The sequence below is a fragment of the Pelecanus crispus genome, chromosome 7 (assembly GCF_030463565.1).
Source record: "Pelecanus crispus isolate bPelCri1 chromosome 7, bPelCri1.pri, whole genome shotgun sequence".
Lineage (NCBI taxonomy): Eukaryota > Metazoa > Chordata > Aves > Pelecaniformes > Pelecanidae > Pelecanus > Pelecanus crispus.
This window is the reverse complement of record NC_134649.1, coordinates 612,151-622,933: the sequence shown is the minus strand read 5'-3', so window position 1 is coordinate 622,933 and position 10,783 is coordinate 612,151. Positions and strand designations below refer to the sequence as shown.

General features: G+C 62.2%; 1 protein-coding gene across 1 annotated transcript; it reads left to right on the top strand.

The window, feature by feature from the left end:
• Positions 1-6,566: 6,566 nt before the first annotated feature.
• On the top strand, positions 6,567-8,162 carry ANKRD34C (ankyrin repeat domain 34C). Its single transcript, XM_075714465.1, has one exon. It carries the CDS (start codon positions 6,567-6,569, stop codon positions 8,160-8,162), a length of 1,596 nt encoding a protein of 531 aa, XP_075570580.1.
• Positions 8,163-10,783: the final 2,621 nt, after the last annotated feature.

The window sequence follows — 10,783 nt, the reverse complement described above, 5'->3', positions numbered from 1 at the left end:
GGATGGCACAGATGCCGGCGAGGAAGATGAGGAGGATGAAGGTAGGTAGACACCTTGGCTCTGCATAGCCAGGACGGGGCTGGGGCAGATTCGGGGGCCCCCTTGCAGCAGGCGGGGGCCATTCCCCTCCCGGCAGGTCCCAGCTCTCCGGGATAACTGGCAGCAGCGATTCCTGGAGAGCCCTTTGCTCGCTGGCCTCACCAGCAGCGGGAAGCCGTGTGAGGTGCTGAGCTGGTCTTGACAGCACAGGCATCGCCCTGCCTGGGGCTCCGCCACTGCCCTCCCGGCCCTCGGCACGCCGGCTGGGAGAGCTTCTGTCTGCGGCCCTTCCAAGGACATGGGAAGAAATCAGCACCTGCGGACACTTTGCACTGGGTTATAAACTGTAAATGAGCTGAGGGCTGCTGCCCCCAGGTCTGCACCTGCCTCTGCCTCCCTTGCTCTCCTGTCTGATCATTTTTTGGAGGTGTCAGACCATGCTGTTTGCATCTGCGCTAGCAGAGACTGAAGACCGAGCCACACCGATGCTGGTCCCACAGCAGAGGTGACACAGAAATGCTCAGTTCAGAAGGACAGCAGTGGTTAAAGCTGAGATGGCACCACGACACTTCCCAGGCATCTCTACATGTCCCCTGGGTTCAGCCAAGCCCCCCCTACTGCTCCTAGTAAACCGAGGAAGGAGCAGGGATATTCAGCCCCAATCTCCTATTTAACACATCACCCAATTAAGCAAAATCTCCCATTTTAGGTACATCTCCTATTCACAGCAACTGAGCTTCATACTCGGAGCCTGGCGAGCTGGCACTGGGCATGCAGTGCCCAGAGTCCTGGCACCCGGGCAGGGAGCAGGACTGGGATCGGAGTCCGGTGGGTCGGGCAGGAGAGCTGCCTGCACCTCCCTGCCCCAGACCCCGGTGAATCATCGGGGAGTAAACCACAGCCCGAGGAGCAGCGCAGACATTACTCAGCAAATCATTATGAATAACTAATGGCTCTGAAAAATGCAACCTGTGACCACGTGCGAATAGGAAGGGGGGAGGGGGCATCTCCATTAATCACTTATTATGAATTATTCAACAAAAGAGGAAGCAGAAGGCAAACACAGCAACGATTTGTGTAGAGAGAGGGTGGGTTATCATCGGCGCTCAGCCCCCTCCGCAGCCACCCCCGGGCCGTGGTGCCGGCAGCACAGCCCTGGCAGGGGTCTGCCCAGCCTGCACAGGGCAGCCCTGCCATGGCAGCTCCTCTTCGGACAGGCAGCCGACGGAGAGATGGAGCCAGCATCGCCGTGCTCGTCCCTCCCTGCTGGGAGCGTAGCTGGGGCATCTCCCACCCCACGGACCCCCAGAAGCTGGTGAGTTCAGGCTGGTGGAGCAGGAAAGCAAACTCTCAGGTCTGAACATCTGCAAGGAAAGGTTATTCCAGCTGTCCGGCCAGGACCAGCGCCAGCAGCACCGCAGCCACCTTGACAGTGCATGGGAGAGCCCAGCGCTGGAGCAGGGAGCCAGCCTGGGCTCTGGCACAGGGACAAGAACGAACGGGGAGCTGCAAAATCTGCAGAAGAGGAAGGGTCACTTGCAGGTGGGGGGGTGTCAGCTCCCCATCACTCATTGCTGACACTCTCCTAATTGAGAGGAGAGCTACCAGGGGGGTCATTAGAGCCTGGAGAAGGCTGTGTGTGACTCCCAGCATCTTGGCAGCCCTCTGCTTCCAGCCACGGCCGTCTCTGTCCATATAGCAGCTCACACGGCACGCTGGGAACGAGCAACCCCCTCATTTTGAAACAGCCCTGCCAAAGCTTTCACCGAAGCCGCTGGCAGATCTCCTGGCCTCTGGGACCTGGCCAGCCCAGGCGCTGCAGGCAGAACCCACAGCTGGGAGATGCAGCCCCTCCAGCCCGGGCCCCTGAGCACGGCCACCCGACCGAGGGGCTGGTTTCCACCTGCGTGGGGTCATTCCTGTCATCTCCGCCCATACGGAGGCTGCGGCTTTTGTCCCCGATGACCCAAGGGCAAGTCCCGAGGCAAAGGCAGGGCAGATAGCCTGCCTTTTGGTATTGCGTGAGTTAGTTATAAATTGCCAGTTATTTATGTAATCCCACATTACAGAAGTATGCTTGGTGAGAAGACCCAAGCAGTGCCGTGGGGCAGGAGCGCCAGCTCCGCTCCCAAAGTGCCTCCAGGCTGGCACGAGCGGCCCTGCACCCAGGGCTGTCCGGTCCAGGCACCCGCTTCCGACACCTCTGATGCCCCAGCCCCTTCCCTCTGCCCCCGCTGCTCTCTCCCTCCTTGGGGCTGCCCCTTACCTGTCCCTCAGCCCCCCGGGGCACCTGTGTGAATTCCCCCCTGGAGCAGGCACCCGCTTCGCACTGGGATGCTGCAGCAGCTTTCTCTGGTGCTGGAGCCCAAACCCCCATTCCTGGGCAGAGTCTGTGCTCATCCTGCCAAGGCAACTTACCCTGTTCTAAATTTGGGGCGTTTTTTTGTTTGGTTGGCTTTTTGGTGGGTTTTTTTTTTTTTTAAGTAGAGCTTTTCTACAAATAATCTGGTGTGCGTGCATGCATCTGAAAATGAATGGACAAACACACGCATTTTCAGAGATTGTGGCCAATTTAGCAAGCTACTGAGAAGTCTCTGCCTTGCTGGAGCTAGCAAAGAAGCTGCCATAAGGTTTTCCTAAATGCTTGCTAATGTAATAAGGCCTACTTTCTTTCCCTGCTAGCTCTGATTATTATTGTTATTATCATCTTTTACCAAAGAAGATTGCAATTTTAGATGATATTTTAGTAATCACAAGAGAAATTTGCCCTAATGTTAATCTAATCTAAGCGAGTGCTATGATAAATATCGTTACAGGCAGCAGTAGCCTGCTAAATTATAGAGCCATGCCTAACATTGTGTTTGTTGTGCATTTATGACCATTTCCCCACCTTCCACCCAATTACCTGTTTCTGCTGGGACTGCTCCTAAAGAGGCAATCTTCTCAGCAGCCACGGAGTAAAATGGGCTGGAGCCTGCAGAAAAGCGGTTTTCTGCCCTGATGAGAGATTCGGGGACCAGAGAGGGCTGCCCAGGGACAGCAGAAGCCCGCTGGTCCTGGGAATTTCCCAACGACGCCGAGGGGGGCTTTGTGCCCTGCGGAGCAGCATGCAGCGACGCTGGCTTCCCCCCGCGCAGCACGGAGCACTCTGGGACCCACGACGTGCGCTCAGACCACAGGGTCATTGACATCGGAGGGGGCCTCGGGGGTCTCTAGCCCAACCCCCTGCTCCAGGAGGGGTCAGCTGTGGGCTCAGACCAGTTTGCTCCCAGCTGGGTCCCACTGGGGCTGGTGAACCCTCCCCGGATGGAGACGGCACAGCCTCTCCGGGGAGCCCACGCCAGTGCTGGGTGGTCCTCGCAGTGCCACCTGGGCACCGTGACGCCCACAGGGCACCGCGGCGGGCACAGGGGCACTGGCAGCACACACATACCGGCGCACGTGCCTGGGCACACACGGGCACCAGGGAACACGCGTGGCACAGCTCCACACCCTGCGCATGGGCACGCAGGCCCACAGGGGCACGGGCACCCCCTGCACATGGGCATGCCCTCGTGCATGGGCACACATGCAAATACACACGTGCAGGGACACGCACACGGGGGGGATGCAGCCCCACGAAGGGACACATACACATGGCATACCCCCCACCCCCCCGAGTACACACGGAGGCAGCTCTGCACCCGTCACCCACACGCACAGGGACACTCCTTGCACACACACATTATTTGCACACACACGTTCTTTGCACACGCACAGGGACACTCCTTGCACACGCACGTTCTTTGCACACGCACGGGGACACTCCTTGCACACGCACGTTCTTTGCACACGCATGGGGACACTCCTTGCGCATGCATGTTCTTTGCACACACACGTTCTTTGCACACGCACGGGGACACTCCTTGCACAAGCACGTTCTTTGCACACACACGGGGACACTCCTTGCACACGCACGTTCTTTGCACACGCACGGGGACACTCCTTGCACACGCACGGGGACACCTCCCCCGCGCACCATCATGGACACAGACACCCCCCACGTGTGCGCACCCACAAACTCACCCCCACGGGCACCAGCACCCCCCCCCGTGCACACAGCCACCCACGCGCGGGGGCACGGACACTCACACGCCTCCCGCGGGCACACGCACCCCGCAGGCGGGCGGGCACACGCCCCCCCGCCCCCAGCCGGGGGCGGACGCGCCGCCCCCCCGAGCGGGCCGGGCAGCAGCGGGCAGCGGTGACGCAGCCGCCCGGAGCGCACGCAAGGGGCGATGCGGGCGGGGGCACCGGGGCGGCCGGCGGGGTAGCCCGGCAGCGGGCACCGATACCGGCACCGGGAACCGGGGCGGTGTCCGCCCCCCCACCCCCCCCGTCAGCACCGCGGACAGGGGCCAGCGGCAGCGGGGACGGGACCCGGGGCGGGGGGCGCCGGGACCCCCGTTGTCCCCCCGCTGTCCCCGCAGCCCGGCCCGGGACCCCCGGCGGGCAGCGGGGAGGGACGAGGCGGGAGCCGGGCTGGGACCGGAGGCGGCGGCCGGCGAGGAGATGGAGGTGAGCGCCGCCGGGGAGCGACTCTAAAAGGAGCCGGGGGGCTCCCCGGGGGGAAGGGGCGGTGGGCAGCGACCACGGCCCCGGGGAGGGGGGGCTGACACCGCCTGCGCTTTTTGGGGGGGGCTGGGGGGTGACGCCCCCGGGGCGAGCACTTACAGCAGATCCCGGAGCTGCCGGACCCCCGCGTCCTCCCGGGCACGGCTGGGGAGGGCAGAGCAGCTCGCGAGCACGGCGGGGGAGGCTTTCGGAGAGCCCCGGTGAGCCCGGGCTGCCAGGAGCTCCGGGGTGGGCTCAGATGGGCCCCTCGCAGGCGGGGATGCTCCAGGGAAGGGCTGGGCATGGCCCAAGGGGTGGGAACTGCTGCTTACAGCCAGGCAGGCAGCAAAGGGCGACGAGAGCGTGGGGCAAGGGGGCGGCAGGGCCACTGGACACGCTGGCTGAAGGTCTGCTGCTGTGCCGCTGCGATGTTTCCATGGTGCTGGGCAGATGCTGGTCCCCCCAGCACGGCTCGGAGCTGCTACCTCTGCCTCGTGCATGGAGCCCACCAGGTCTCGGAGCTGCAGGGGACGGGTGTTGTTGCTCAAGGACACAGGCAGTAGGGCCACGAGGCACTCGGGTTGCGTATCACGGCTGTGGAGCAATGCGCAGGAGCCTTACCTGGCTGAATTTCCCATAGCCAGCCCATGCCAGGGAAGCACTTGCCAGCAGAGATGATGCCTGTTGATCCTCCTGAGCCAGTCCTGCTGCGGAGACTGCTGCGAGGGGAAGCTGCTCCTACCGCACGCTCCTACACAAGTGGCTCACACCACAGTTAAGCAGCATGGGGTTACAGACAGCGTGACCACAGCTGCTTCGCATTTCCTTCAGCAGTGAGGAAGAAAAGATCATGGCTCCAGCCCAAGAAGCCATGGGAGATGCTCACAGTGTCTCCAGTGGGCTCTGTGTTACAGCCCAAGAGACCTAGAAGACACGGTGGAAACCATCTCAGCATCAGGACCGTTCTGATTTCTCTGGCACTTGGGGAAATCAGCCGCATCCAGGCAAATGTCAGCACAGCTACTGGGGAAGCAGAGCTGGAAAAGAGCAAGGCAAGATGAACTGAGACACATTGCCGAGGAGCGGCAAGAGCAGAGCTGCTTCGCAAGGGGAGCCGAGCCAAGGGTGACCACCACACAGGCTGGGGGTGAGACCTCGTCAGCGGGGCAGGGAGGAGGCAGCGGCAGGTCCCACCAACAGCAATCATCAGCCCGAGGGGAGGGGGCAAGCCAGGTCCCAGGTCAGTGAGGGAAGCCAGATGAACAAGTCTGGTCCGATGGGTGGATGGAGCCTCAGGCACCTCCATAGCTCAAACCAGGACTAGGGCTCTGGGCCAGCATTTAAATAGAGCCCCCAGCCCGGGGGTGGGGGTGGGGGTCTCAGGTGAGTCTGGTCAGGGCAATTAAGGGCAATCAGGGCAGTCAAGTCCTCTGGTGTGCCTAGAACAGAGGCTCCATGGCCGATAGAGAAAAATACAGCACATCCTAAAGATGAGATTATTGGGAGTGGGGCAATGCCATAAAGCAAATGCGTGGTGCAGCTGTGAGAAGGCAGGGCCGAGGCATCTCCCCGCTGGCCATGGATCAGCTCCTTCATGGCAGGGGATCCCTGAGGAGAGCAAGGCTTCCCTCCCGCTGCCGCTCACCTGCCTTGCACCCCGGGCCCCCCGTGGGCAGCAGGAAGCCCTGCGTGCAGGGGGCTGGGGTGCTGCCCACGGGCTGGGGGGCTCTGGGGGGCTCCTAGTGCCGCAGGAGGGGTTGGCATGGTCAGAGGGGCAGTGGGATACGGAGCAGTGCCAAGAGTGCGACAGCCCCGGGAAGGCAGGGCAGAGGTGGGAGCCGGGGTGGAGGAGCAAGCCTCACCTCTCCTTCACGCTTCCTTCCACAGCTGCCGGCGACGCTGTCTTTGCCCACCGGTGAGCAGCAGCCGGTGCCATGGATGAGGTGACGGAGCTGGAGATGGGGGGGAACTCCCTCCTGAAGGCAGTGTGGCTCGGCCGGCTCCGGCTGACCCGGCTGCTGCTGGAAGGGGGGGCTTACATCAACGAGAGCAACGAGAAAGGGGAGACCGCCCTTATGGTGGCCTGCATCACCAAGCACGTCGACCAGCAGAGCATTAATAAGGCCAAGATGGTGAAGTATCTGCTGGACAACAGAGCCGACCCCAACATCCAGGACAAGTCCGGGAAAACAGCCCTCATGCACGCCTGCATCCGCGGTGCCGGGGGGGATGTGGTGTCTCTGCTGCTGGAGAACGGGGCAGACCCCAGCCTGGAGGACCACTCGGGAGCGTCGGCTCTGGTCCACGCCATCAACGCCGATGACAAGGACGTGCTGCAGCACCTCCTGAACGCCTGCAAAGCCAAAGGGAAGGAGGTGATCATTATCACCATGGACAAATCGGCCTCTGGCACCAAGACCACCAAGCAGTACCTGAACGTTCCCCCCTCGCTGGAGTTCAAGGAGCAGGCCCCCCCCGAGGCGTGCACAGCACCCTCCGGCGCCCACCTGAAAACTCCCATCTCGGCACCTTCCCCCGCTGAGAAGGAGAGCGGCATCTTCAGCCCACACCCAGCGCACCCCGGGGACACCCCCTCTGCCAGGGCTGCCCTTGAGCCCCCCTCCCCGGGCCGGCGAGCCGGCATGGCTAGGAGAGCCCACCTGCCCCAGCTGAAGCGGCTGCGGTCAGAGCCGTGGGGTCTGGTTGCACCCTCGGTGCTGGCGGCTTCCACGCACCGCGACGACGCGCGGGTCTGCGCGGACGACGAGGTGATCATGGGCATCGGCGACCTCTCGCTCTCCAAAAAGGCTCCCCTCGCCCGGAGCGGCAGCAGCAAGAGCAAGGACCCCTCTCTCTTCCCCCTGGTAGACGAGCAGGCTCTGAGGACGCCGCCAGCCCCCGGGCCGCTGGCGAGGAAAGCAGCGTACGAGAAGAGCCAGGCCGCCCACCAGCTCCTGCCCCGAAGGAGCACGGTCCCCGAAGAGCCGGAGAGCGTCCGCTCTGCTGCCGCCGGCTCAGCTGCGGCGATGGATGCGCTGCACTGGCGGAGGCTGGGTGCCGAGCACTACGACTGCGACCCCCAGCTCTCCGGCGTCCCCAGCCCGGCCGAGGCGGGGAAGGTGCCGTCGGAGAGGAGGAAGCTCAGCGGGTCCCACCTGGCCTTGCTGGTGGGCTCGCGGGAGTCCCTGGACAGCATCGCCGGCACATCGCCCGGGACCGTCCGGCGCCGACCCCCCGGTTTGCTGGAGAGGCGAGGGTCCGGGACCCTGCTGCTGGACCACATCTCCCACACAAGGCCAGGATACCTGCCCCCCCTGAACGTGAACCCCAATCCCCTGATCCCCGACGGCGGCTCCAACAGCAAAACCTCCTCCCTGCTTGCTGCTGGCTTGAAGTCCCTGGTACCCATCGCTCCCAGCTCGCCCAGGCGGGGTGACTTGAGAGCCAAAAGGAAGCTTCTCCGGAGACACTCCATGCAAGCGGAGCAGATGCGGCAGCTCTCCGATTTTGAGGAAATAGTGGCCCAGTAGCCGTGTCACCGCTCCTTTCCCAGGAAGGCTACCAAATCAGTGCTCTCCCTGCAGAAACGTGATGGTTCCCGCACTGAGCGGTTGCCCAGCTCCGGGGAAGCGCTGGCAGCCGTGGGGGTCAGACCTGTGCCCACGGGGTGAGTCGGGAGGTTCCTGCTCCCACGTGCTGGAGCTGTAAGGAGAGCCAGGGCATCCAGCCCCAGCAGCTGCAGTGTTTCTCTTGTACTCTTCATTCACGTCTGGACTTTTCCCCAGGAGCACCTGAGCGATCCAGTCCCAGACCGCTTGAGATCATCAGGCTTCGCACAAAGGCTCCTGCCTGCAGTTCACTTATTCCTCACTATTTACAATCCGTTTTTCTTCCATTCCGCTCGTTCTGACACAGAAACCCGTCTGGAGCCCTACGGCAGGGAGCTGTGGGGCTGATGTTTGTGAAGTGCCTACCGGGAAGGAAAGGAGTGTAACGCTGCGCGAGGTTGGAAGAGCAGAAATACCCGTCCCTAGCAATTGAATGTATTGGTACCCTCCCTGTGCTGGAGAGGGAGACAATTCTCCACCTCAGAGATGTCCAAGAACTTTGAAAAACTCCAGAGGCTGAGCTAACCCCGTTACTGCTGCAACGCATTGCCTTCAGTGGGCCCGGATCGGGAACAGGTTTGTCTCTGTCTCTGAAGCGACCGAGGTCCAGGGGCATTTCCCACCGCAGCGAGCAACTCCCAAGCACTGAATTCCTGGGCAGGGAGCGCTCCCAGCTCGTCTGCGTGGGAAGCTTCTGCCAACGGCGGGGGAACAAGGATGCCAAGTTGCCAAGGATGGCACACAGTGAGCGTCAGGGGTTCGTCCCAGGAGGGGAAAGCTGCAGGCACAGCACCGCAGCCAGGACCCGCTCTCCCGCTGACCCCGCTGCAACAGCGGTCCTTCGGGGCCGAAGTAGAGCCGAGCGAGGGCAGGCGGCTGCACGCGGGCAGGAGGAGGGGGCAGCTGCGGGATGGGTCCGCATGGCACTGGTGTCTGCAGCAGCTCTCTGCACAGCACCGTCCTGATGCAGTGTGCGTCCAAGCCAGAAAATGCATCTGCACGGCCGGAGGTGGGGGTGTGACTGCGAGTCCTTCCCAGCACACAGGGACCTGGGTGCCCAGCCCCGCGGACAGAACCGTGCAGCACCTCGCCGCAGGACCGCGCCTGTACCTGCAGCACGTGGCAGCTTTGCAGCATCGGGGCAGCGAGAGTGTGCACCGCCGGCCCCCTCCCACCTGCACCCACACGGCCCCAGCCTCAGCCAGGCCCCGGCCGGTGGCGGGGAGCACTCCTCACCCCACGCTCGGTTGGGACCGTGGGCTGGATGTGTGCCGTAGCTGCCGTCAGTCTCAGCCAAAGCCGCCACATGGAGCTGGCTGCGAAGAGGAAACAGCCCACGGCCCTGCACCGCTGACTCAGCGAGCATTTCGGATCTGCTGCCTCCTCCGAACGCCGTGCCACGCGTACGAGGCCAAGCCAGAGCAACTCCCGTGGGTTTATTCAGCGAAGTCTCACGTGTCCTGCCGCCCACTGCACAGGCAGCGTCGCCCTGACAAGCGAGTGGCAGCAGCCTCACCCCGCCGGGGCTGGTGTCGGATCGGATTCTGCCCCTGCCTCAATCAGCCCGGCACACGCTTCCATCCCTCCTTCCAAGACGGCTGGCAATGAGCCGCTTGCTCGCCCAGGGCATTAGCCGTCTTTCTCCAGGCTGTTGCAAAAGTTTGCACAGTTCCTGCACAAAGCAGCCTCGCAGTTTGGTTTTAACTGCGGGGGAATGTTCTCTGAAAGTGCATTTTAGATTTAAATATGCTATTTAGAGAAAGGCGGGGTTTATATTTTTACAGCCTTAAAGTTTATACTTTCTGTAGGTCAAGTGTCTTATAGATTGAATTTCAGGCGTATTTTCCCTATAACGGTGACATTTGTCTTATATTTTAGAGTGTGGAATTTTAAATCCCGCAGTTCACCTTTTCCGTTCATTTCTAAATATTCCGCTATTCTGCGTTTGTCTTTTTTTAAGCAACATTTGATGCCTTCAGCCAGCGATCGGTCACCCGGTTAGGAGCTTCCTGCATTCTGTGCGTTGGAACCGGGGAACGCGAGCCGCGCTTCTCTAGGGGGAATATTTTAACGCGTTTATTTAAACAAGCACCTGCGTGTACAGGTGTGAGCAGGCAGGTGGTGGAGGATGATGGCATGGAACAGCAGAGACTTTTTATATTATCACTCTGTTAATAAAGAGCTCAGCGTCAGCTCGAGAGCTGCCCTGCGGGGTCCAGCGGCACCGGCTGTCCCCCGTGGGGGGTGCTGGGGGTGCCCGGCCCCGGTGCCCGGGGGGTGCTCGGGGAGTAGCTAGGAGTGCCCGGGAGTACCAGGGGGTGCCCAGGAGTGCCGAGGGGTGCTTGGGGGTGTCTGGGGTGCCGGGGGGTGCCCGGGGATGCTCAAGGTGCTTGGGGGTGCTGGGGAGTGCTCAGGAGTGCTGGGTAGTGCCCAGGGTGCTCATGGCGTGCTCGGGGTGCCTGGGAGGTGCTCAGGGTTGCTGGGGGTACTTGGGGTGCTGGGGGGTGCCCAGGGGTGCTTAAGAGTGCCCGGGGGTGCTGGGT